Source organism: Sciurus carolinensis, chromosome 17, assembly GCF_902686445.1.
Source record: "Sciurus carolinensis chromosome 17, mSciCar1.2, whole genome shotgun sequence".
Lineage (NCBI taxonomy): Eukaryota > Metazoa > Chordata > Mammalia > Rodentia > Sciuridae > Sciurus > Sciurus carolinensis.
The window spans coordinates 23,781,389-23,809,025 of NC_062229.1; the positions used below are offsets into that span (position 1 = coordinate 23,781,389).

The 27,637-nt window shown below is 47.5% G+C and overlaps 2 protein-coding genes across 2 annotated transcripts; one reads left to right on the plus strand and one right to left on the minus strand.

Annotated features, from left to right (window-relative positions):
- Ptpn23 (protein tyrosine phosphatase non-receptor type 23) lies at positions 1–27,637 on the minus strand. Its single transcript, XM_047532335.1, has 25 exons — positions 27,465–27,637; positions 16,935–17,009; positions 8,561–8,688; positions 8,261–8,337; positions 7,542–7,591; positions 7,288–7,419; positions 6,929–7,009; positions 6,727–6,858; positions 6,595–6,642; positions 6,183–6,239; positions 6,012–6,070; positions 5,765–5,844; positions 5,563–5,677; positions 5,405–5,470; positions 4,883–5,028; positions 4,282–4,593; positions 4,050–4,204; positions 3,804–3,955; positions 3,538–3,717; positions 1,696–3,466; positions 1,417–1,601; positions 1,197–1,301; positions 987–1,125; positions 789–902; positions 1–721 (listed from the first exon to the last, which is right to left on the minus strand). Exons 1-25 carry the CDS (start codon positions 27,546–27,548, stop codon positions 236–238), a joined length of 4,929 nt encoding a protein of 1,642 aa, XP_047388291.1. The 5' UTR covers positions 27,549–27,637; the 3' UTR covers positions 1–235.
- On the plus strand, positions 19,650–19,896 carry LOC124969435 (pancreatic progenitor cell differentiation and proliferation factor-like). Its single transcript, XM_047532380.1, has 2 exons — positions 19,650–19,774; positions 19,812–19,896. Exons 1-2 carry the CDS (start codon positions 19,650–19,652, stop codon positions 19,894–19,896), a joined length of 210 nt encoding a protein of 69 aa, XP_047388336.1.

The following is a 27,637-nucleotide window of genomic DNA, read 5'->3' on the forward strand; positions in this document are numbered from 1 at the left end:
AACAGGTTGGTTTATTACTTTAATAGCAAAGAGCTGGAAAATGTCAGGTCCCACAAAGGAGCAGGACCTGGCCCAGGGCCTGCAATATCTCCATCCAACAGGGTTGCAGGCTGGGCCAGGTGGGGCTAAAGGCAGCAGGAATGGGAGTTAAAGAGGCTGTGCCCATCCACAGAGGCCCTGTGGGGTTTGGGCAGGAGAGATGATGTAGTGTACAAACCAGGCATGCAAAGCCTGTTCAGGTCTTGTTCAGTGTCCAGAGTGGATCCAGAAGGCTGAGGGGGTCATCAGTGGGCCCAGCAGCCCGTAGACCCTGTCCATTATGGGCCTGCAGAAAGTTCTGCTTGCTCATCCGCTGTTTCCCTCTCAAGGAGCTGTCCAGGGAGAAGGCCTCTGGGGTCAAGGAGGCTAGCAGCTCCAGGGAAGAAGAAGGGGGCCCTAAGCTGGGGGTTTCAGGCACCGGCTGTTCCTCCTCAGGCTGGGGGGCTTCAGGCAGGGGTGAAGAGATGGGAGGTGGGGAGCTGGGTGGGACTGGGACCGGGACTGGCTCTGGGAGGCTGGCTGGTGGCAGGCCTGGAGGCTCTACAGGGCCGGACAGGCTGGTGGCAGGGGAATCCATGCCCCCAGGGGGCCGGATGCTGAGCTTGGCAATGGTGGCCTGGATGGAGCTGATGGGCACGTCCCCACCGAGGACCAGATCTTGGGAGTCCTGAGGAAAGTGATTCTGAGAAGACAGAATAGGTGAGAAAAGGGATTCACAAGATCCAGCAACCCCAGGGAACTGACCTCACCTTCTGGCTGATGCTTATGCTGGCCAAGGTTTTGCATGGCAGGGGCACCCCATGGCGCTGCAGGACCTGCTCCACGTGTCTCACCACCGCCTCGTGGCAGAACCTGAGGTGTAGCTGCAGAGGTGCATTTGGCCTGGTTGGCTGGGCAGAAGACGTCACCGGCCCATCCCGTCCCAGTCCCTACCTATCCGCACTCACTTTCTCCTGCAACATGTGCTTCCTCTGCTGCCGCATGCGCCGCACCAGCTGAGGCAGCTCAGGGATCCCATTTCCAGCTTCCACTTCCTGCACAGCTGCATAGAGCAGTGCAAAGGCTCCTGTGCGGCCCACACCAGAGCTATGGCAAGAAGGGGAGTAAGGCCGAGCCAAGAGCCCAGGAAGGAGGAACCCTCAGGCTGCCCATGCTACCTGCAGTGCACAATGATGGGCGTGTGCAGGGGTCTCTGGTGCAGGTAATGCGTGTGCACCTCCTGGATGAAGCGCAGCAGGTTGCCAGGGCTGTCAGGCAAGCCTCTGCAGGGCAAGGCAGGGTTATGGAAGGGCCAGGCCTGATCCAAGGCCAGTGCCCTTCACAGAACCAAGGGGTGGGCTGCCTTCCCCCACCCCGACCCTGTGACCACCCACGCACAACTCAGGCCAAGTGGGGAAGTGGAGGTGCACAAGTGAGCGCTTGAGGCTCTGGTCACGGAACTGCAGGCTCAGCACACGTTCCACGTGGGTTTCAGTGGTGCGGACACTGCTCAGTGCCAGGCTCAGGGCTCCATGCACCATGGACTGGCCCCTCTCGGTAGGGAAATAGCGTGCCACCTTTTGCTTAAGGGCAAAAAAAGATCAGGCCGTTAGGTCTAGTTTTCCAGAGTTCCACGCCCACTATCCCTCGCGGGTATCCACCTAAACTCCCTCTCACCTTCTCGATCTCAGCCTCAGACACCAGCATGACAATGACAGACACTTTCTGCTCGTGCACCATAAGCCAGAAGTCAGCAGCTGTGCCAGGCAGTGGGGCCTGGGTGGCCACTAAGGGGGGACAGTATGGTGAAAGCCCCTCCACGCAGCTGGCGTTGATGTAGTCATCCTTGCCTGAGCGCAACACCACACGGTTACTGTCATAGGGCATGACGTCCTGGTGCCGGTTCTTCAGTGAATAGCAGCGGGCGATGGCGATGGAGCGGCCTCGGGCATCATGTTCCTGTGCATCTTGCAGCTCCCGCCAGACAGCATCCAGAGCCCCTGCGTCCCCCAGTTGACCCCGAAAAGTCTCCAGCTCTTGTTGCAATTGCCGCAGCCTCTCAGGATGCTCATAGGGGTCCCGCTCGATCAGCCGCAGGGCCTGTGGCCGACGGCCCTCGGTGGCATCCACCTTGGTGGGCTGCAGCAGGGGCTGCCCACCCCCAGGAGGCTGAGTGCCACCGTGTTGGCTCTCAGGGCTAGAAGACAGCAGGTCTGCAGCTGCAGTGCCTCGGCGCAGGCACGGCGGTGGCTCTGCTGCTGGGGGCCGAGAGGGTACGGGGCCAGGCCCTGGTGACGGGGCAGGTGAAGGCACCAGGTGGGGACTAGGGGTGGGCTGGCCAGTAGGTGGAGGGCCTCGAATGGAGAGGGGGACTGCTTGGGGGCCTAGGGGTCTGGGAGACGGGGCAGGACCGTATGCCAGGGTGGGATGAGGAGGCTGAGGAGGCCCAGGAGGCCCAGGGCTGGGGAAAGGCAGAGCCCCTGAGGGTGGGGGCAGAGGATCTTGAGAAGGGCCTGGGTAGAGCTGGGTGTGCAAGGGGGGTGGTGGCTGCCCCAGGCTGACACCAGGCTGAGGGGTAAAGGGGTACATGGGCTGTGCCGGTATGAGTCCTGAGGCCTGGGGTGGGAAGAGGTGTGGATGCTGGAATGGAAGGGGCTGCTGTGGGGGCTGAGGCCCAAATGCTGCCTGTGGAGGCGGAGGCGGAGGCTGAGGCTGAGGCTGGGGTGCAATCCTAGGAGCTGGAAACGCTGCTGGGATGCCAGGAGGAAAGTGGTGCTGAGGTGGGGGTGCTGTGAGGGGCTGCTTGGTTCCTAGAGGGTACGTGTAGGGTGTGGGCAAGGGCTGCGGTGGGGGCACTGGGAAGCACGGCTGGGAAGGAGCAGGGGTGGGGTTTGGCCGGGGTGCGGTGTGGCTGGAGATGGGGGCCTGGATGCTATCTACTGTGGTGGTGGCCGGCCGAACTGTCATGGTCAACTCGGGGCCTGAAAACTGGGGAGGTGGGGCTGAAGGCAGACCAACTGCTGGGGGTGGTCCATAGGGACTGCTCACACCGCCATGCTGCGGGGAGGACCGGGGCACAAGGCCCATCTCTGGTGTGTAGGTGGAGGCTGGGTAGAGGGCAGGTCCAGGTGCCATGGGCACTGCAGGGGGGCCTGAAGCCCTGGGCTGCATCAGCTGGGTGGGGCCTGAGTAGGTGCCAGGGGGTAAGGGGCCTGAGAGATAGTGAGGTCCAGGGCCTGTGGAGCTGGGGAAGGGTCCAGGAGGAAAGCGGAGTGGGGTAGCAGTTCCCAGGAAGGTGTCAGGCAGCCGTGGGCCAGCCATCATGTCAGGGGGCAAACCGCGCAGCTCCTCGGGTGGGTCTCCTGTCTCTACCACCTCACCCTCCTCCCTGCGGGGTAGCAGTGGCTTTGGGGCTGTAGGCCGTGGTGGTGGCTTCTTCTTCAGCTCCCTGTGGGACAAGCAGGGAAGTAAGACCAGACCTCTGGAGCTCACCAATGCCAGAGCCAGGGCTACACCCACCTGTCCAGGAGCTGCTGGCGGGCGGCCTCTCGGGCCTGGCAGGTAGACTGTGCTCGTTCCAGCAGGGTGGCCACCTTGCTCTCCAGGTCTGCATAGAAGTCCTTGCCCTCCTGCGACTTTTTCATCAGGTCCTCATAGGCTTCATATGAAGCCACCAGGGTTTGCAGTGTAGAATTCCACCTGGCAGGCAGAAGGGCTGGAATGAGGCCTGCCATGAGGGCCAGGATCTTGGCAGGGCAGAGGCCAGAGTGTAGCCAGGCACTGACTTTTGGTCCAGTTCGCTAAGCACCCGCCGCACAGCTGCATACTGCACGTTGGCCTCAGTCAGTGCACGGAGGACGTTGTCCTGGGCGGCCAGGTTTTGCTCCAGGTACACCCTCAGCTGGTCATACTTCTTCAGCTGCTCCTCAAACAGCTTCTGAGGGAGGGAGGGTGGGGATGACACTCAGGACCTCACCATCTAAGGGACAAGCCCAGAAGTAAAACTCCTCCACCCTGCTCACCCAGCCCACCTTCATCTCTGAATGATCTGTGGTGACTAGAGAGGCAGTGATGTCATCCTTTTGGATCAGCTCACGCAGCTGCTGCTCTAGGGACACACGTTGGTCCCGCATCTCCTGCACCTTGGCCAGGATGCGCTTCAGGTTCTGCAGCACAGCTTTGTCCTCTGGGGGTAGCAGTAGTCAGTAAGGCCAAAGAACCCCTGGGGTCTACGCCTCTTCCCATGGTGACAGGCAAGCTCACCTGGGGTGAGGGCTGGCGTGGGCAGGGCAGCCCGGACCTGGTCCAGAGGCCCACTGAGCAGGCGCAGGTTGCTGACATGCAGATTCATGGCACGGTGTAGCTCGCTGTTGGTGAAGGAGGCCTTCTCATGCACCTCCATGTACTTGGCCCATTCTCGCCTCACTTCTGCCAGTTCAGCTTTGGTGACAGCTGGGCTGGCCCCAGCCTGGCCCACTGCTTCCTGCAACTTCTGCTCTTGCAGCTCATCCTCTTCCAGAAGGTTCTTGATGTCCTTCAAGGAGGCCTCCACATCCGTGAAAACGCCCGACAACACTGGGGTGTATTGGGGGGCAGCCCCTGAGGCTGGCAGACCAGGCACCCCAGACAGAACTGCCCACTCAGGCCATGGCCTGTGTGTGGCCCAGGCATGCTGAGCTCCACAGACACAGGGTACACAGGGTGCACAGGGTTCAGTGATCCACAGGGGTGTAGAGGGTGGATGCCTGAGCAAGGACTTAAAGGGTACAGTCTCCATCCTTGGTGGACGGGCCACAGGGAGGAGGCCACAACAGGTAACATGCATGGTCCCCTTCCACCTGCCTGCTCTACCTCTTTTGCTTACCTTGCATGGACTGGACGAGGTTCTTCACAGTGTCGGGCCGAACACTGAGTGCTGCGCACTTCTCCATGAGCTGGGGTGGGATGTGGCTATAGGCATCCAGGTTGTCCACTGTCTCAGGATCCAGCTGCATTGAATCCATGAATTGGCTAGGGGACAACAGGGCCAGGTGGTGCTGAGTGCTGACCCAATTCCATGTCAGAGGGGCCTGCTGGGGTGAACCCCCTTCACTGAAGCTGGGCCTAAGATCTTAGCACAGAGTAAGTCACCACCCCCAGCCTCTATGACCACATGGACTCACAGGAGGCTGTGCCCAGGCACTGCTGGAAATGGTGGAACTAAAGCAGACACAGTCCCTCTGAGACAAGACACAGTTACATTCAAGTCCATGAGCCCCGAGCAGGGTTAGGAAATCTTGTGGTACAGAGATCTCACTCCTCATCTCCCCTCACAGGTGGCACTGGGACCCACCCCCATGATGCCTGATGTGTCCTCCCTGCCTCCCACCCCAAGTCCCAAACTTACTCAAGGACCTCATTCTTATCTTCAATCTTGGCCATTATCTCCCGAAGCAGCTTGGCCTTCTCCTCACTGTGGAAGCAACAGGGCAGTCGCCAGGCCCCCATCTCTGAGACACCCAGCTGCCTCCTACACCAAGTGCAGGGCCAGCCCATCCCACCCACCTGTACAGTGATGAGGCCTCGTGAGCAGCCATGGGTACCAGTTTGGCAAAGATGTCAGGACCGGTAACAGCTGGGTCTGTGGGGTTCACTGGCAAGGGTTTCACCAAAGGGGCTCCTGGAAGATGGAGGAAGAACTGTGGAGCTCAGGCTCACGCAGACCCCTCAAGGCTGCCACTTCTCAGTCTCCCCTTATCTCCCAGACCTTTCACGGACTGAAGGGTGTCCAGTGCTGGGACAGCTTCGTGGTAGATGAAGTCATTGTCCTTCTTGGCAGAATTGTACCTGAGGGTCAGGAATGAAGAGAAGAAGAACTAGGGATTGGTGAAGGCCCACAACCTATTTGGTTGCAGTTCCCTGGCCCTAGTGGCTTCCTCCCAAGGGTGCAGGCAGAGGAACAAGACCCTTCCTAACAGGAGGGAATCTGGACCACCTCAACTCCACAGACTCACTTTCCTCCAATAACATCCATAGCAAAACGAAGTGCGTCCTGCACAGTATCAGGCTGGCCCTGTGGAGGAGGAATAGAGATGGGGCATCAGCACTAACCAAGGCCAGTGCCAGGACACCTGCTGGGCCTGCTCCCTGCGTACTCTGGGCAGCCAGACCTTCCTCAGCTTTACCTTGGCCAACTTGATGGCTTCATTAAGCTTGTCCAGGGCACTCTGGAAGTAGGCCACCTGTGGAGGGCAAACTCTGGTCTTTTCTCTGCCTGGTCCCTAGTGTGCCTCCCCACTCAGCCTGGCCTGGCCATCAGGTGACCATCAGAAGCCAAGAAGCTATGGTTAGTCCAGAAAATAGCAACAAGGTAGGGCCACCCTACAGCTTAACACTCCAAACAGCCTCCCTCTCTGGGGAGCCTGCCAGGCCTCCCAAGAACCTTAGGGATGAGGGCTGCACAGGTGGGACAACATGTAAGACTAGCACAGTGACAGCAGGTCAGAGAGAGATTATTTCCTATTTAGGGACAGGACCATACCAGGATCCAATAAGGCTGGAACAGGTCCTGAGCCCCGCTCAACAAAGCCCACTCACCCGCTCTCCAAATTTCTGCTGCTCTTCAGCCTGTTTCCCCATGTGCAGCTAGAAAGGAGAGGTATACATGACTTGTTTCCTGAGCTGTGGCAACTTGGCCCAACCCAGACCCAGGGACCCCGCACAACTCACGTGAGCCACAGCCGCAAAGTAGTAGATCTTCATTTGTACCAGTTTCTTCCAGTCCTTCTGGATCCGGCCCAGCAGCGAGGCAGTGTCAGGGTTCTCCAAGGCCCGGCACGCCTCCTTGTAGTAATCCACCACCTGGGGGCCAGGATGGGGTTAGCTGGTGGGGGTCAGGCAAAGCAAAGACCCATCCTTAGCCCCTCCCTACCTGTGCACTGATGCGGGCCACAAGAAAGCTCTTCCTGTTGTCCAACATTGACTTCTCCAGAAGGCACTCCTGAGCCTGGCCCTAGGGTGACACGTACAGGTCATTTCCTTGCGCACCTGGAAGTCTTTCCCTTCCCCAGGGCAAGGGGTGGGAAGACCAAAGGATCCCTTCTTCACTGTCCTCTCTTCCCCCAAGAAGCACTGTCCTGTGCCTGATCCACCTGGAGCTCAAAAGACCAAAGTCAAGGACTTGCTTGTCTCTTACTGTCACTTGTGCATGGCAGATTCAGACCCAGCTGCCCCTTGCTTGGCCAGCTCATCCCTAGATTCAATTAAGTTTCAACAAGGGCACCTCCTCACCAGCATGAGGTTCACATTGAGAGTGAGGATCTGGCGGCTCATGTCAACGCTGTATGCCTGTGTGAAGTGCTCACGTAGGTAGGCAAAGGCACCTGCTGCACACTGGAAGTGGGTACAGGAGACCTTCATGCCCTGCAAAGGTGGAAGAGGATGGCTTTGGCCCACTCCCATGGGACAGGAGACATTCAAACTCTGGAGGCCACCCAGCACCCCTCCGAGCACATGTACATGTCCTGTCACTATCCACTCCTCACCTCCTCAGACACCCTCTTGTCCATGGCCCCCAACATGGAGTGCAGTGCACCTGGGGAGGCAGAGAATGCAAAGTCAGGAGAGCCTAAGGCTGCTTCCCCAGGCTGCCCATGCCTGTGTCAAGGGTGAGACAGAAGGATTGTCATCTGTAGTCAGGAGAACAGGTCTGAGACTGTGGCAGTCAGTGCAAAAACACCCAAGCTGGAGCAAAGAGGAAGCTCAGAAGCCTTGGCCAGACTTTCCATCTTCAGCTCTGCACTTGGCAGGTGGGCAGGGAAGGAGGCTGCTCTCCAGAGCCTGGGGTTCTATCTTGAAGCTTTAGGGATCTACAGAGTGTTCTGCAGCTCCCCATGCCTCTCCCTGAACCAGGATAAGGCTAACCCAACAGGTGAGCTGAGGTCAGGCTCCTCCTGTGTGAAGCAGCCCATGCCATGATGGGGAGGGAATGCTGTCAGTCAAAGAAGAAAGGCCATCTCTCCCAATCAGAGCACACAGTGGCAACTCTGTGTAATAGCCAGACCAATAGAGGCTCTTCCAGCACAGTGGCTCCCCAGGGGCCCAGAAAATAACAGGGACCTGGCAGAGCTGTGATGAAGTCAGTTGAAGGGCCAGAACCAGATGTCTTCCCCTTACTCTCCCATGGCCTTTGTGGTCATCTGATGGTCTCAGCCTGGGTTGGCAGGGCTGGGGAGCAGGGCCATGAGGAAGGGATTAGACTCACCAAGGTTGTAGAGAATGCAGGCCTGCTCATACTTGATGTCCTCATGGGCCACAGACTTGCCTGAGAAGATCTCGGTCCTGTAGACATGCCAACTCAGTCATCTAAAAGGCAGGAGTTGGCTGGGGCCCCAGGCCAGGTAAGGGGACCAGCCACCCCAATGTGGGGTCAGAGAGGGGAGGCCTGGGGAGACCATACTAGGCTGCACCCAATCCTGTGCAGCAAGAAGAAAGGGAAAGGGAGGGAACCACCCAGGCACCCCCTAGGCTTCCCAATTCCCCAGCCCTGCCTGCTAGCTCTCACCATGTGACAGGGACAGCAGCCTCCTGACCGGAGCCCATGGGAACCCGACTCTGCAGGTAGTGGAGTTGGCCAAGGTATTTGCGAAGGACACTGCAGCCCTCAAAGTCCCGTGGGACGCGGACAGCATTCTAGGGGACAAAATGGGAGAAACGGGATTGCCATTATTTAGGGTAGAGGAGGGTAGGTCAGCTCACCTACAAATACCAAGAAATACACATCGGCAAGGCATGGTGGCATAGGCCTATAATCCCAGCAACATGGAAGGCAGAGGAGGAGGATTACAAGTTCAAGGCTAGCCTCAGCAACTTAGCAAGACCCTGTCTCAAAATTTTAAAATGAGCTGGGGATGTATCTTGCTGGTAGAACACCCCTGGGTTCAATCCCCAATGCCAAAAAAAAAAAAAAAAAAAAAAAAAAAAGAAATACACATCAACAGAACACCCCACCATTTCCCACAAAGGAATCCAAAAAAAGCCTACACCTACACCTAGAGTCATCTGACAAAGTATTCCACCAGCCAGGGACAGTGGGCTATGAGTCAGTCCCATGTTTCTAGAAGGTTGTTTGTAACATGTTATAAAATTTTTACTGTACTTAACTTTTTTTTTTTGTTTTAGTTGTTGATGGACCTATATTTAATCTATTTATTTACATGTGGTGCTGAGAATTGAACCCAGTGCCTCATACATCCCAGGCAAGTGCTCTACCACTGAGCCACAACCCCAGCCCCTGTACTTAACTTTTGATCCACAGTTCTCTATCTAAAAATTTATAGTAAGAGACATCAGGGAAACCAAATATTTGGCTGTGCATACTAGGATATGTATCACAACATTATTATATATTGCCAGAGTGAAAAACTAGATGCTACCAAACTTTCCATTAAAGGAAGACTGCTTAAATAAATTATATCAAGGCTAACCAACCACACCAGAGAACATTCTAGACATAAGAACCATTGATACATTAAGATGGTTTCTGCCTACTATTAGGCAAAAACAAATGTAACAAAGGAACGGTATGATCTCATTTATCTAAAATCACATAAATAATGATATCCAAATAGGTATGTTGACAAAAAGGGAAAAGATCTAGACAACTATACCAAAATGTTAACAATTATCTGTGATTAAAGTGATCTCTCTCTCTCTCTCTCTCTCTCTCTCTCACTCACACACACACAAAGAGATATGTGCCTGATGGAGACATATATTTAATTTCTTCACATTGTATATTTTTTAATATTGAACATTTTCTATTTTTATAATAACAAAACTTTTCACATTTGGGGAAAAAAACAAAGCAAAGCAAATGAATATCCTCCTCAAACACACACAAGAGCCAGACGATACACTCTCCAGGAAGCAGGTGCCCAATGAGGGGCTGGGCCAGAAGCACTGCAAACCCTGGCCTGCCCAGTCCCACCCTAAGACCAGAGTTCCTCATTGGTGTGCCAGCAGCAGAGGTGAGGCTGGCACCAGCTACAAGAATCCTTCAGGACACCTACTGGGAGCTCAGCTTGGGCTGCCAGTGAGGATGGTCTCAGGGGATGTACTCGCCCTGTGGGAGAGCAGAGCAGAAAGCCCAGCACTAGCCCCGCTCTCCACCACTTCCTGGCAGGCTCCGGACACTGCTGCCCCTTTAAACCTCCCTTGTACGGCCTCTAAAATGCCCAGTCTGAGGATGAGATGTGCCACAGCCACTCTGCTGAGAAGTCACCTCAGGGGTCTGTCCCACAGGCCAGGGCTTCTCAAATCTATATTCATTCTTATCACACCCTCTCTCATGACCTACCACATTCAAACTTCACTCGTACTTAACATTTTTCTTTAAACCAATTCATTTTAAAAATTAGATCCATATCCTAAGCAGTAACGGCTCTGAAATAACAGGTCTGATGTTTTCAATACTCACTAAAGCACATACAAAAATATTAAAGTAAAAAGTATTTGTCTTCTACTTCCTAAAACCACCTTTGGGGAACAGTGGAAAACTCTTTCCCTTCCAGGTCAGATAGGTCCACTCACAGTATTACCCAACAAAGCATGAAGGATCCTCTTGTCATAGGCTACCCTGATGAGCTTCATGTGGTGGGCACAGCAGCATAGGAGTCTGAGAGCAGACTCTGATATGTGTCACCTCCAAACCATCCCTGCACCTACCAGTTTTATACCCTACAATCACAGAGGCAAGGATTTAACAGTTACAAAAGAGAAGTCTTCTTAGAAACAACTAATCCAGGCCCAGTTTTACAGATGAGGAAATGGAAGCCTACATCAGGGGCAGAGATTCCCAAATTACACCCACCTTCCCTTGTTCCTTTACAAATCGCTGAGTTATGGTAAAGGGGCAACCTGACTTTTGCTGTTTCTGCTTTGCACATATGTGGGCTGTGACATATTTTCTCCTACTCGTTAAAAACTAGACCCGTGTTAATTCTAAAATTTAGTTTTTATTTTTGTATGTTGCTGACTCTGGGAACAATTACCAGCGTTCTAAGTGAAAAAAAATGTTGTTCTGTGGTTTCACATGTTTGAGAAACACTGATCTAGTCCAACTCCCAGGAATGAGCCCAGGCGGCTGTCCTTGTGTGTCCCAGGAATGGCTCTCTCCAGTCCACTGCTCTGTACAAGCTGCTGCCCTGTGCTCAGAGGCTTTGGAGATGGGTGACGATGTTCCTCCTGTGCTATGTGTATGTCTAATGCATGCAAAATGCTTCTAGTCCTAAGGATTATGATTATTTTACTAGTTTTCCAATTTTACTCAAATTTTGTTAAAATTCAATTTCACATGATTCTGGGAAGATGGTGAAATAAAGAAACAATAGAAATTCAGCTCCAGACCTAGACAATAAGTGGGCAGATCCTGCTGAGGTGACTACCTCAGAATTCGGGAGTCTGTTAAATATTAAAGGCTCACAACCTCCTGGGGAAGGCTTGGACAGTAAATTGTGGTAATTTCAGTTCCTAGCATAGTAGCAGTCACCTATCCCCCATCACCAGCACCCAGCAGGCAGCTACACACAGTTCCAGGAATAGCACACGGAAAACAGGATGGCAAAAAGGATTCTATTTTCCAAACACACGAGATCTGTGCTCTTTTGCTTCTGAGCATGGAGATGCACAGATGAAGAGGCCATTGTTACCGTATCTCCCTCCACTGTCGGAAGCACCTCCACCTCTAGCTGAAGTAACTTCTTCCTAGTCAACAACACGTCACATTTCCCTTTTTCCTCTTTCGGAAGCTGGTGAAGACTAGAACATCCAAAAGTAACCACCCACAGAGGGGAAATTAGAAAGTTACCACACATGCCCATGGAAAAGCACAGGTTCAGAAAAGACCTAAGAAGACCTTAAGTTAACACTTCAGGTAGATCCTTGGCACAGAAACAGCCTACGACAATCAGAAAAACAAACCCAAAGTCAGCAAACCCCAGGTAAAGGGTGAATCTGATTTCCAGTGATACTAAATCATTAGATTCCAATGTCCAGTTTCCTCTGCCTCCCCTGTATATGTATATGTGTTGTGTGTGTGACCAGGAATTGAACCCAGGGGTGCTTTACCACTGAGATATATCCCCAGCCCCTTTTATTTTTTATTTTGAAACAAGGTCTCACCAAGTTGCTTAGGGGCTCACTAAGTTGCTGAGGCTGGCCTAAGAACTTGCGATCTTCCTGCCTCAGTCTCCTGAGTCACTGGGATTACAGGTGTGTGCCACTATACCCAGTTTGAATGCCCAATTTTCAACAACAAAAAATTGCAAAGCATACAAAGAAACAGGGAAGTATGGCCCATTCAAAATAAAACAACAGCAACCAAAATCAATAAAGAAAGAAAGAAACCACTGGTAGAAACCGTCCCTAAAAAGACCAGTTGATCTACTAGGCAAAGACTTTTAAAATGATCATTTTTAAGAGCCTCAAAGAACTAAAAGAAGATGTGGAGAAAAACCAATAAAATGATGTATGTACAAAGTGGAAATATGATGAAGAAATAGAAAATCTAAAAAGAGGTCTGGCAGACGCAGGGAGGACTGAGAGTTCAAAATCAGTCTTAGAACTTATCAAGACCCTGTCTTCAATACAAAATATAAAAAGGGCTGGTATGTGGCTCAGTGGTAGAGCACCCCGGGGGTTCAATCCCCAGTACCAAAACAAAGGGAGAGACATCCCCCAAAAAACATCCTGGAGCTGAAAAGTACCACTGAGATGAAAATTGCACTCGGGGATTCAAAGGGAGATTTGAACTGGCAAAAGAAAAATTCAACAAACCTGAAGATAGGATGATGGGAATTACTGAGAGGAATGGAAAGAAAAAAGACATGAACACAGCCTAAGGGACCTGTGGGACACCATCAAGTGGACCAACATAAATATTGTGGAAGTCCCTAAAGAGAAGAGAGGGGGCAGAGACAACATCCTAAGAAATAATGATGAAAATTTTCTGATCAAAGCCATGAATATAAACACGCAAGAAGCTCGACAAATTCCAAGTAGGATTAACTCAGAGACCCACACTGAAACATGTTATAATCAAACAGGAGAAAATCTTGACAGAAGAGTGGAAAGCAATTCATCATATACAAGATCATCAGCCGATGTCTCATCAGAACCTTTGGAGACCAGAAAGTTCAAATTCAAAGTGCCAAACAAAAGAAAAAATTCAACCAACAATCCTATATCTGGCAAAACTCTCCTTCAGAAGTGAGGGAGAGGGCTGGGGCTGTAGCTCAGTGGTAGAGCCCTTGCCTAGCACGTGTGAGGCACTGGGTTCAATCCTGAGCACCACATAAAAACAAATAAAGTATTATGTCCATCTACAACTAAAAGATAAAAATAAATTTTTTTAATTAAAAAAAAAAGTGAAGGAGAATTTAAGGCATTCCTAGATAAACAAAAACAAAAGCAAGGGAGTCTGTTACCAGTGGACTTGTAAGAAATTCTTGCTTTTTTTTTTTGCAGATTGAACCCAGGGCCTTGTGCTTGCAAGGCAAGCTATCTCCCCAGCCCAGAAATTCTTAAGGAGACAAGAATTGTGGCTCGGTGGTAGAGTGCTTGCCTAGCATGCATGAAGCACTGGGTCCCATCCTCAGCACCACATACAAAATTAAATAAAATAAAGTTAAAAAAAGAAAAGAGATTCATAAGGGACTCCTGCAGGTTGAAATGAAGGAACACTAGACAGTGTAAAGAAATAAAGATCTCAGTAAGGGCACATACATCAGCAAATACAAAACAAAACTTTAACATTATTTTAATATTACTTTAACAATGTTGTGTGACTTTTTTGTTTTCTACATGATTTGAGACTAATAATATCATACTCTCATACTCTTTCACTTTTAGTTTTAGGGGATGACAACATCTCCTGAACTTTCAAATTTTTTACTTAAACCTTCTTATGTAGAAAAAAAAAAGTTGTTTTTAACTACTAAAACAGAATGGGCCAATGAGGAGACTGGTCTTTTTGACAATGTTCTTTTCTTCTTAAGAACAGTGTCACTTTTCTTAAAAGTCATACAAGTTCCTGTACTCCAGCAAAATAGAAAGCACATATTAAAAGCCCTCAGCTAACACTATACTCAACAGTAAAATTTTACTGTAAGACCAGGAAACAAGAATGCCTGCTTTTGCCATTTCTATTAACCTGGTGGTCCCAGCCAGAGCAATCAGACAAGAGAAAGAAAAGGCATTCAAACTGCAAAAGAAGCAAAATTTTCTGTGTTCACAGAAATCATGATCTTATACACAAAAAAACCCTCCAAGATTCTCTGCAAAACTTTTAGAATAAACAAATTCAGCAAAGTTGCAGGATATAAAATCATCACACACAATAATCACGTGTCTCTATATACTAGCAATGAATAAAAGTTTAATTTGTAAATTAGGCACAGTAAGAGATTAACAATAATTAATAAAAATAGGATAATAATAATATACTATAATACGAGTTACATATATGTGGTCTCTTTCTAAATATCTTAATGTACTATACTCATTCTTGTGATGATGTAAGATGATATAATGCCTATATGGTGAGATAAAATGAGGTGAATAATGAAGGCATTGTGATGTAGTGTTAGGCTACTATGTAAGGGTTACCTGAATACTAGTATTGCAATACAGCAACGATCAGCCAAGCGAATTAAGAGGAATACTGTTATTAATGGGCAGGTAGAACATATAGCATGGATACACTGGACAAAGGAATGATTCACATCCCCTATGGGACAGAGCGGGACAGCATGAGATTTCTTCACACTACCCAGAACTGTGCACAATTTAAAACTTGTATTATTTATGGAATTTCTGTTTAATATTTATAGGCCAAAGCTGACTACACAAGCTGGGCATGGTAGTGCACAACTGTAATCCTAGCAGCTCCAGAGGCTGATGCAGGAGGGTCTCAAGTTTGAGGTCAGACTTAGCAACTTAGCAAGACCCTCAGTAACTTAGTAAGATCTGTCTCAAAATAAAAAATAAAAAAAGAATGGGGATGTAGCTCAGTGGTAAAATGCCCCTGGGTTCAATCCCTGTTATCAAAAGAACAAAGATGACCACAGATAACTGAAACCATAGAAAGTGAAATCACAGATCAGGGAGGTAATGGTATTGTTTAATAGGTACAGTTTCAGTTTCACAAAATGAAAAATGTTAGAGACTTGTATGACAATGGAATATACATAAAGCTACTTACCTGTATGTATACTTAAAAATGGTTAAGATGATAGATTTTATGTGTATTTTATCACAATTAAAGATTTTCCATATTTTTTAAAGTCAGTTAAGTTCCCTGTAATAAGGCTCCTAATAAAAAATGAATACATATTTTTTCCATAATTAGTTTATGAACTATTGTATAATAACACATTTCCCCTTGTGTTTTGTTAGAAGTCAGAAAAGCCTAAAGTCTGCACTGGCATGGCTGAACCTGAATTTCAGTGATATAAATAATAATTCTAAGTACAAATCAAAGGCAAATGGATCAGATTTATAAACATTAAACATGTATAAAGTTTGAAAAGTCTATTAAAATACAATAAAGAAAAACAAACTCAAAAATATCTGCATGACATAAGGGAGTGAAATCACATATGAATGAATTTTATAACCCAACAAGGAAAGTTATAATACCTATTAAAAAAACAAAAAAAACTATTAAAAAAAGAACATTAACAGGCAATTCCCAAGATATAAAACAAATCCATTTACAACTGTATAACTTTACTATTAACCAAATGACTAAAAATTAAGATTAAACTTTCTTTTCACCTATCAGATTGCCAAAGTTGACAAGGAGTAGCAGGACCAGGTACATATCCTCTTTGGGGAGCATACTGGAAAAAGTGAATTTCATTTACCCATTAACTCCTTGAGACATGATCCTAGAAAGGTCCACATATGAAAAGATATGGATTATAACATTTTTTACAATAATGAAAATTTGAAAGAGCTTAACGTTCTCCAAGAGCAAACAGGTTAAATTATAATGCAATATAATGGTCACGGGCCATTTAAAATACTCTTGTCATATGTTCATTGATACAGGACATATTCATAGAATATAAAGTGAAGAAGGCAGGTCACAAACTAGTATAGGTGGTGAATAGAATCCTATAGTGATTTTTATACACACACACACACACACACACACACACAAACAGGGAAGTGGGTCCAGTACCCCTGAAGATACCAAAATCTGAGATTGCTTAAGTTCCTTATATAAAATCTCATGGTATTTGCATGTAACCTACATGTAACCATCTCTAGGTTACTCTTAATGCCCAATATAATGTAAATGTCATATAAATAAGTTAACACACGGGGCTGGGGAGATAGCTCAGTCGGTAGAGTGCTTGCCTTGTAAGCACAAGGCCCTGGGTTTGATCCCCAGCACTCAAAAAAAAAAAAAAAAAAAAAGTTAACACACTATTTTTTAGGGAATAAAGACAAGAAAAAAAGTCTTTACATATGCAATACAGAACCAACCATGGAAAGTTTTTTTTTTTTTTTTTTTTTTTGGTGGGTTAGGGATTGAACCCAGGGCCTTGTGCATGTGAGGCAAGTACTCTACCAACTGAGCTATATCCCCAGCCCCACAGAAGGTTTTTAACTACATTTTCAACCTGCAGCTGGTTGAATCTGCAGATGTGGAACCCACAGAGGGCCAAGTACAAGTACAAAAAATTGTAAAAAGGAATTTTAAGATTTTATTTTTGCTTTTACTATTTTGAATTTTCCTACTATAAATTTCACTGTTTTTGAAAAGGAAAAAAAAATACTAAATTCAAATAAGACCACAGTTCTATGTGGTTTCTTTATCTCCCTATCAAACCAATCTTGATCATGACTACCTAAAAATACCATCATCCTACCTGTCTGAGCAACTCCAGCTTCTTCAGTTCCTCATTGTAGGCTTCTGGGTTCTCTCCATAATTCTTCAGGACAAACTAGAAAGAGAAAGAAAAATGCAAGCTAGTGAGATAATACACATACATTCACTCTCTCTGTTCTGGGCAATCATCAGCCAAGGTGTATGATCAAGTCCAGACCCATAACCACAAGGTTTTCTCCCAGCTCACCAGGAAACTCTACCTCCATAATGGGCAGCACAAGATGCTGCGCAGGCAACCTCCTCCTCCTTAGAGCACAGTGGAAAAGAAGACTGCAAACCCCGTGTATAAACCCCGTGTATATACCCCGGCAGGTCCTCATAATGCTGTGGACCACTCTATGAGGTCCAGGATTCTGCCAGCTCAAGAAGCCAGGCAACTTAGCTGGCTGAAATGGGACCCTAGGAGAATCCCCTAAAAGGTCACAAACTCACAAACTCAAGATTCCCTCCAGAATCGGGCCTTGCTTTGTTCTGGGGCCACAACCATAACTATAAGCACATTCAGGCAAGAGGCATCAAACAACAGTGAGAGTATAAAGCTTTCCTCACTCATCTATTCTCCTTTCTGGCAAAGTGTACCACAGAAATAGGTGCTCTGCAGTGTCCTCATCTGTGAGGAAAGCCCTGCAAGTATGTGACGGGAATGACCTAGATGGGAAAGGGTGAGGAGAGACTGTCCACATCAGACAGGGGACTGGCATGCCTGCCCACAACAGCGCTCACCAACTCAAGAACTTTTTTGACAATGAGTATTCTCACCAGCCCAGGGACCTGAACCAAATTGTCCCTTGCTAACTAAGGTGAACAGATAAGGCACTTGAAACCATCCCTGCTGCAATACCTGCTGCCTGGTGTTTAATAATCTGGGGGGGCTAGACCTACCTGTTCCACAAAGGACACTAATGACTAACTCATAAGCTGAGGCCCTAGCCAAGGTTTGTGAGGTGAAGAAGGGAGGAGGCTGAGAAAGGTGTCTAGTAGCACATTCTCTCATAGCATGTCTGTGGCCTGCCCACCTTTCCCGTGGCCCCTTACCATGGCTGGCTACTAAGGAACTAGCCATGTAGAAACCTGCAAGGTTGCTCTAGCAGGCAAAGGGAAAGGAGGGACAGACAGAAGGTAGATACTGCAGAATTAATTATAGCACCATCCAGCTATTTCATCAAATATGAGTCTAATCCACTCTTCTGCTCATTTTACTTTCTGAAATTCCCTGTATCTGTGAGCTCTCTCCTCTGTCCCCCTGCTACCTCTGGCCTGGACAAGCCACCCATTCAAACCCATCCCTAACCAGGCTAGAACTGTCTTTCTAACACCTCTCCCCCTCTCTCTCTCTCCCTCTCCCCCCCCCCCGCCCCGGGAAAAAATAAACCAAAAACACTCTTAGGTTACTGAAATCATAAGAAATAAGGTGCAATCTAAACAGAAATATTATAATCTAAAGAGAACATGCCACAGTAACTTCCCTAAAACCTCTAGTACCAAATGGAATCTTGGCACAGAGTTCATGACCCTTCACAACGTGCTCCCAACAGCCTTTAAGGACTGTCCTCTGGCATGTCTCAGGGACACCCACGCAATTATATTTCAGACTGTCTAACCTCCCGGTGTTAAGGTTTGTCTGTTGTCCCCAGACCATGTGTTCACAGAAGGGTCAATGACCCACCCCTGCCATGCCAAACAATAAGAGTGAGGAAAGGTAGGCCATATGAGATATGTGGATTCTCTTCTTTACAGGAAAGGCAGAAGACAGATGAAAAAGTTACCCTAAAAGGAGACATTCAGAAAAATTCAGAAGATAAGCATTTTCCCCAAGAATTAACTCAGTCTCTTAAAAAATTAATGTCATTTAACAGGCAGGGGCCCTAGGGATGTAGTTCAGTGGTAGAGAGCTTGCCTAGCATGTGCAAGACACTGGACTTGGTCCCAAGCACCACAAAAAAATAAAAGTAAAAATAAAGGCAGACCTGCTGGTGCATGCCTGCTACTGAGGAGGCTAACCCCAGCTACTCAGGAGGATGACAAGTTTGAGACCAGCCTGCACAACTTAACAAAATAAAGTTTTTAAAAGGGAGAGGGCATACCTCAGTGGTAGAGCATTTGACAAGTATGTTCAAGGCCCTGGGTTCAACTCCCAAACTGCAAAATAAATGAATAAAAATAAAAAGGAGGAGGTAGAAGATTATTCTAAATTAAGAGTGATTAAAGATAATACGAGAACTTAAAACTGGATCAGAGCTTGGACAAAAGCTCTAAGATATGTTAGAGTAACAGGTGAAACTTACACTTGCTTTCAGAGGGTTCACAGGATCAATCTATCTACATATCTATCTATCTATCTGTCAAGAACAAACATGGTAAAATGTAACCATTAAAACAAATGGCGAGGCTAGAGGTGCAGCTCAGTAGTAGAGTACTTGCTCTGGGTTCAATGGCCAGCCCCGCTCAAAACAAAAAACAAAAATCCACCCCAGGTATCAAGGATTTGAGTGAGCACTGTATTAATACTTCCAATTTTTTTCATTTCAATGTTTGAAATTTGGAAAATTGCTTTAAGAGTTGCTGAAGAACTAAATCAGGCAGCCTCCCACAGCCTCTGATGCTGATGGGTCTGTGGCCTAGCACCCAGGCCTGGCCACCCGTGACTGCGCACCAGGGGCCGTGAGGGGTCACTCCACCAGCCCACAGGCGAAGCATGGCAGCCATCCCCTCCAGCAGTTCTCTCCTAGCCACCCACTACTACTATCCACGCCTCCTAGGCTCTGCACCCAGCAACAGCTCCTGCAGAAGTGCCCAATACCCTGGGGAGGCCATTCCCCACCTCCAGGATCTCCCCAAGGCCAACCTGGGTCACTGGTGGGCCAGCTTCTTTTTTGGGAAGTCCACTCTTCCATTCATGGCCACAGTGTTGGGAGTCCCCAGAGCAGACGGAATCTAACTAGGCCTCCATCAACATGGTCACCAGTGGCCTGGCTCCAGAAACCACGAGGAAGCAGCCGATCAGCCAGCCCAGTCAGGCCAGCACTCAGCCTCAGTCCTGACCTGGGAGCCCACTGATGGGCACTTCCAAGGTGCTGGGTCAAATCCTGCCCACTCCAATGTGTAAGCTAGGAGGGCTACAGTAAGCAGAGACCACCTGGGTTCTTCCCCACCGAGATGGCAGGCCCAGGACAAGAGACCTCTCCTCTCCAAGCCTCAGTGGGCTTTCCTGACCCCCATAAATGTGCCTTGCTCCAAGCAGAAAATAAACTCCAAACAGCAGGCAGCCTCCCAACCCCTCCCACCGCAAAAAAAGAACAAAATGATACTTGAAAAACACTTTCCCCTTTTTGGGTCCTTTAAGGAGGTAAAAGCCATGAAAGAAATCCCCCCTAGAGCTAGGCATGGTGGCACATACTTATAATCCCAGTGGCTTGGGAGGCTGAGGCAGGAGGACTGCAAGTTCAAAGTCAGCCTCAGTTACTTAGCAAGGTCCTAAGTAACTTAGTAAGACCCTGTCTCAAAAAATAAGTAAATAAATAAAAGGGCTAGGGGGATGTGGCTCAGTGGTTAAATGCCCCTGGGTTCAATCTCTGGTATCAAAAAAAAAAAAAAAACTCTTAGAAATATTCGACTATGCACACACAAAAAAATCCCTTAATTTTAGGGTTAGAATTAAAGATACTCTGAAGTCCATTTATGTACCCTTGGTTAATAATTCTCCCTCTGACTGATCTAAGTCCTCCTCCCTTACTTCCTCCCCGACCAACATAAAACAAAACAAACCCTCACAAATATAAAATGTGGCCTAAGCTATAAGGTAAAACTGGATTGTCTAAATGGGAGTATGTTCTTTGATTCCCTTTTAGTAAGAGGTTTTAGGTTTGTCCACCCTTAGGTTAGAGAAAATAAGTAAATGTACACGGCCTAGAGGCCCCATGAAACAGAAGCCAAAGGAATCTGAGGGACATCAGAGAGTCCTAACAAAGTTAAGAACATCTGTTCCCCTGCTATTCACACAATAGTGACTGGGGAAGAAATGCTGCTCCCACCCCCTGCAACCTGCCTCATGGCTCCTCTGAGATGAGCAGCAGCAGACACTACTGAGCCCTTACCACAGGCCAGACACTGTACTGAGGGCTGAACAGTCATCATTCATCCTTACCACACCTAATGAGGTGGATGCCATTTTGATCATTACCATATTACAGATGAGGAAATGCGGAAACTGAGGCAAAGAGGCTAGGGGGCATTTGCCAAGGTCCCAGCCCTGGTAATTAATGGGACACTGACCAAAACCCAGGCCTTCGTGCTCTATAGCTCAAGTTATACCTTAGAACAATGTGCTTCTTTCTTTTTAAAAATATGGTTCCAATAAACAACCCAGAAAAATGAGCAGTGACAATGAATCCCTTACCACACACTGACACCATGGAGCAGCCAGGGTGTTTTTGAAACACTGACAAAATCCTCTATGACTGCTAATTACTCCTCCACTAAAGAAAAGAGGAAAGGAGGCTGAGCGAAGGTCTAGAATAAGGAAGAGACCTTCCCAGCAGCCACCCTATATTCGGAGACTTTGCAGAACTGCCAACAACTTGGTGAGGACTCTGAAACTTCCAGCAAAGCCTGAGAAGGCAGCCCAGCAGCAGAGGCACTGACAGGACACCATGCACCTGCACAAGGGACAGAGGACTTGGATCAGCTAGGATGTTTTTCTGAGAGCAAAAGACAGGTCTATGTGAAGTGAAAACATGTTAGAGAATCAGAAACACTGGTGGTGGGGGTGGGGAGATTAGAAGTGAAAAACAGTAAAAGACTATCTTCATTTCCAGAGAAATACCAAGAGAGAAGCCATATCCAGAGAGAAATCCAAGATACAGTTTTCAGTTCTAGCTGTGACCCTGAGTTTCTATGAAATCTGGGCTTGGATTTTTTTATGTGTAAATGGAATTAATATTACCACTCACAGGGCTACCATAAAGACTTGAGCTATTTTCTAAACAAGGAAAGAAAGAAGATGCTCAGCTGAAAATGTTGCTTAGAGTATGTCAAGACCTATACTAAGGACTCAAACATTAACATTTTTTGTTTAGTACTGAGGATTGAGCCCAGGGGTGCTTAACCACTGAGCTATATCCCCAGTCCTTTAAAAAAAAAAAATTATACACACACACACACACACTTTATTGAAGACAGAGTCCTGATGAGTTGCTAAGTGCCCTGCTAAATTACTGAGACTGGCTTTGAACTCTTGATCCTCCTGCCTCAGTCTCCCAAGCTGCTGGGATTACAGATGTGCACCATTGCGCCCCACTTCAAACATTCACTATTGATTCTCAAAAGCTAGTATGGTTCCACTTACCAAGGGAGAAAAGTGAGGATCAGTTTAGTTAGGTGAAGGTCATTCAGTTCTAAGGGGCAAGGAGAGACATAAACCAAGGTCTGGCTCCTGTGTTTATGTGTTTTCCTTTTTACTTTACTCAGTCACAAATGGCACAGGATTTTATAGCTAATGATCACTGGAAACATATATCCTGGGTCCTGCCATTATAATACTATTGCTGAATTTCCCCTCTGTCCGTATTAGTAGGCCTGAGAATCACAGGGCAGTTAAGTACCCAGCACAAGAATAGACTCATCCTACCCTAGTCTGATCCCCAAATAATCTTCAAGGTCTTTTCCCCATGTCTTATCTGAATGGTTTTTAGTCTTTCTGAACAAGTGAAGAAGACTCAAGTTACATCTCCGAGAGGGTACTAGAGCTAGACTAGGTCATTCAGCCCACATCTGTAAGCCCACACTTGTCATATACAAGTATTTATTACTTCCCAAGTAAAGGAAGAATCTGGTCTAAACCCTAAGTAAAATGGATACAAGCTCTTGGTTTATGAGATAAAACTCAGAGAATAAAGTGGACAATCCAGGTCATCTGTGCCTGGAGCCACTCTGCTGTAAAACACAAGAGGGAAGACAGGCTCAGGCAGACCAGGTGGGTGACTCCAAATCTGTGATAAGAAAGTAAGACACATCACCACAGGTAACTAACAATGTCTGATACCCTCACTGCTGAGCAGCCAGAGGCCAAAAGGCCTTTGGTCCTCTCATTTAACTTTCTGTGTGTGTGTGTGTGTGTGTGTGTGTGTGGTTTTGTTTTGTTTTGTTTTTAAGTGTCAGTTGTCCAGTGGGAAATCTGGAAGGCAGGGGGTAGGGGACTTCCACAAACCTGAAAAATCAGGCTCTGTCTAGATGTAAATAAGATGAAAAGTAAGAAGAGGCAACAAGTGTGTGTTGGAGGTCAACTAAGTGATGGGACAGTGAAGATCTATCTGAATTCAGAGAAATGTAGTACAATTGCCAGGCAGCCAAAGGGATCCTGATGAGGTATGCTTCAACCTTCGTGACAGGCAGGAGCAAAGGAATTCCAGTAAGGACCTGAGCAAGGGCAACAGTTGGATGTGGAAGGAAGAGTGGTTGAAAGTTCCCACTGGAGTGGCCTATTGGAGTGAAGTCAGATGTAAGCTCCAGCAAGTTGCTGACAGAACTGAAAGTCAGGCAGTTTCTCTAGAGGACTCTCGGAGGAAAATGGAGTCTTACAGATCAATTCAACTCAAGTACGAAGAGGTGAAAAGAGAAGCCAATGGAAAGGCAAAGAGACTATCAACCAGATGGTACACCTGCACTTGATGAGTTACTACATGAATCACTAAAAGATAAGCTCCAGGAATGTAGGGATTTTTGTCACCAACATATTCCCAAGGGTGGCACAAAATAGGCACTTAATAACTATCCACTCAATACAAGAACCAGGGATGGATGCATCATCTCAGCTCAAGTGAGCCTGACCTGAGTTCAAATGCCATTGGTTCAGGGCAAGTGTTTGGGAAAGAATTTCAAATGCTAACACTTGTGACCAAATCATTCACTGATAAAGAGCAGAAGTCATCCTTCTGTTTCCAGTGAGTCAGCACTCTGCCCTCCAAAGGGTAAGAAAGAAGGTACTGGGTGGGTTGAGGATATGGCTCAGTGGTAGAGTGCTTGCCTGGCACGCACAAAGCCCTGGGTTCAATCCCCAGCACCAAAAAAAGAAAAAAAAAAAAAAAAAAAAAAAAAAAAAAAAAAAAAAACAGAATTGCAAGGCCAGCAGCACTTCTCTACTAAAAAATTATGTGGGTCCAGGTATGCCAAACTATAGTTTGGAACTGTAGTTCAAAACCAATTTACTCTTCTGGCTCCTATTTCCCATAATGGAAGGCATGCCCACTGGGAATGAAAAAAATCAATATTGTTAAAAGATAAATCCTTCACAAGTTTAAATTTAATGGCATTATCTAAGCATAAGCAAGAACACAACAACAATTTGCAAATTGGGCAGTCCTCCCACCAGAGCAAGTTCATAGAATTCCAACCAACAACATCATCTGACAACATTTATATAAAAACAGTGAGACACAGAAATCAACTTAATTGACTCTAGCTTAGTCTACCAATCAGTCAAAGGGTTACAACTTAACTAGTTGGTTGTTTAGTCTAATTAAGTGGTTACAGAGCTTCCTGAAACCAACCAAAGTCCAGTGACTATAATTAAACTATACCGATTTGGTCTTTTAGGCCCAGTCCAAACGTATGTCTTCCCACAGATTCTACTTAACAATACTAACCACCATGAGAGTTTTTGTCAAAAGTCTAGCCCTCACAAAAAAACTGTCTAGAAACTCCTATTCATCCTTTAGAATCCACTTCTACCAAGTATCCCCTGCCCCTCCTTAGGTCAGTACTTCGGTACACCGCAAATACTTACACTCTTACACTAATGTCATTGTACTGATTTTTAAGTTTTCTCTACCAGACTCTGAATTGCTTGGAGGGAGAGAGGGGGATGGTCTCGTTTGTCTGTAATCACCAGAACTCAGCATAGTGCTTGAGAGGCTGACATAAACAGAATCAATTTTTAACTTTATTATCCTAAATTAAATTCTATCCCCCAGCTCCGAGCAAAGATAGAGAAGGACAAGGGGACCAGTGGCAGAATGTAGAGCAGGGGTTCTAGAGTTAGGGAAAGAGGGGTTCCCAGGCTACACTGGCTTCTTCAGAATCCCCTCCCATATCTAGGCAAACAATTTCTTGAGCAGTTCCCCCCACAGGGACCCAGGTGCTCCCAGGAAAGCCACCGCTCACAGTATCTTACTGGCTTCACAAGAGTGACCAGAGCAGCAAAAAAAGTTAAAACAAAAATAGCTCCTAGGAGTTTCTAGGCTGAGAAAATCCACTGAATTCTATATATCTAGGGTCACCATAATCAAAATCTAATACAAGTTCCCTCTTGACTGTCATTCAGTTATCTGAGAAGCACTTTCCTGAGTGCCAACTATGTAGAGTATACTCTGCCAGGCTATGAGGAACATGGAGATGCTGCTCAGAAATTCCAACAAAAAAGGAGTTAAAACAGCACACATTACTGTCATCAAAGAAAGGATGGACAGAGTGGAATTCAGAGTATTCCACTCTGGAAAGATTAATCCAGATGAAAGGATTAAGGGAGACTTTGGAGGAGACAGCTCAAACTGGACCTTAAAAACAGAACCAATATACAAAGATTAAAGAAGAACCCTATCACCACACTACAGGGCAAAAATGGGCACTCTTAAGTTGGAGGAATTTCATGACCAAAGATATACCCATAAGAGAGCACGCAAAGCATGTTAAGGAAATAGCTATGAGCAGAATCTGGGATACCTGTACCAGAAACACATACATCAGGCATAGTAGGGTTTTGAAAGAAATGGATTAGATTAGGGAGAACTCTCAGTGGGAAACAAAGATAATGGCTTTAGCTAAGTACAGTGGTACATGCCAGTAATCCCAACTACTGAGGAAGCTGAGGCTGGCAATTTAGGGAGACCTGACTTGAAAATTTTTTTTTTTTTTTTTTTTTTTTTTGGTGCTGGGGATCGAACCCAGGGCCTTGTGCTTACAAAGCAAGCACTCTACTGACTGAGCTATCTCCCCAGCCCCCTGACTCGAAATTTAAAAATTTATAGAGGACTTTTTTTTTTTAAATGCCTTTTTAAATTTTTATGTGGTGCTCAGGATCAAATCCAGCATCTCAGGTGTGCTAGGCAAGCACTCTACTACTAAGCTACAAAACTAGGCCCTCAAAATAAAAAATTTAAAAAGGGCTTATGGGGTAGCTCAGAGGTAGAATGCTTGTCTACCACTGGGGATTGAATTGGGTTCAATCCTCAATACTCTAAATAATAACAATTGGCTTTATTCTATAAAGCTAGAAAACAAAAGTTTTGCTGTTTTAGAAAAACTCACCTGGTTGTGTTTGTACAAAAAAGGAGATGGGAAAAGAATTAACAAAAATTTGGAATTTTAGATCAATTTATCTAATTTCCTGGTTTTACAGCTTTGGGGTATAGCTCAGTGGTGCAGCACTTGCCAAGCATGCATGAGGCCCCTGAATTCCATCTCCAGCCCAGAAAAGGGGGAGGGGGGAAGAAAAGAAAAAGGAATGCAAACAGTGCCTAAACTAAGGCAGTGGTATTATGAAGAGAAAATGGGAGACTGCTTCTTGGGTAAATACTTCCAAACTCATTTTCTTTCTACTAGTTCTTTCTCCAAGTACCCCAGTGAGTGGTGTGTCGTCCAAATTTGTTGCTTACTCCAGCAGCTAAAACCCCAAGGCCTCCCACCTGCAACAGCTTCCTGGTTGGTCCTTTTAACTTCTACTTTGGCCCTCAATGCCACTGGGTCCCAAAGCAGCAGCTGACTCAGAAAGCACCTGCTGCTCAATTACCACTCCTGATCTCTCTACAGAAGCCCCTTGCCTCAGTCAACACCAAACCTGTCTCCTCTGTTCAACACGATGACTAGTAAGGTCTCTCGGAGAGCTACAACACTGTTTTACGTTGTCCAGGTAGTTTTAAAAAGCAGAAGCCCTCCCCAAAACGGCAAGGAATTGTGTGTTTAGGTTCAAAGAGGTTTTCGAATAAGATTCTTCTTGTGAAGAGACCATACAGAATTGCATTGAGTATCAAAGAGACCCCCGCTACAAGGGTCGAGCATCCCTATGGGCCACCCGGAGTTCCGATATCCAACACACGCCCTGTGCCATCCTCAGCATCTGTCCAGTAGGGTCGTGGGCTAAGAGCCCACCAAGGGCCAGTCGGGCAGTGGAACTTGTAAGCTCTGGGCTGCCCAGCGCTCCCAGTGGGGCGGTCCTGCCGTGGAAGCGGGCGGGGCAGCACTGGGTTAGCGCGTCGCCCTTAGGAAGTGGGAGCCTCCGTGGGACTGCGGGTGGCCCGGGGCAGAAGTCGGGAAACGGTGCTGGCGAGGATGCGGGAGCTCGCCGAGGTCAAACAAGAAGGGGAAAGGCTGTCTGCGGCGCAGGGGTGGGCCAGGCGGAGGAAAATCGGCCTCACTCGGCCCTGCGACGGGGCTGGCCGGCACGGCGCACAGGGGGCGTCACGCGCTGCCAGACGACTGAGATCCGCGGCGGACAGGGAAAGGTGGGAGGAGCGCTCACCTTCTTCACAGCTGGCTGGAAGAGGAAGTCCCCGGCCTCCTTCAGGTCCAGCCAGATCATGGGCATGCGGGGCACAGCCTCCATGGCGACAGCGCCCTACGGCCGCCGGCCTCTCCCTTCGCCTCTTAGTTGCGGGTTCAACCGCGCGCACGGCCCCGCCCCTCCGCGCCGGA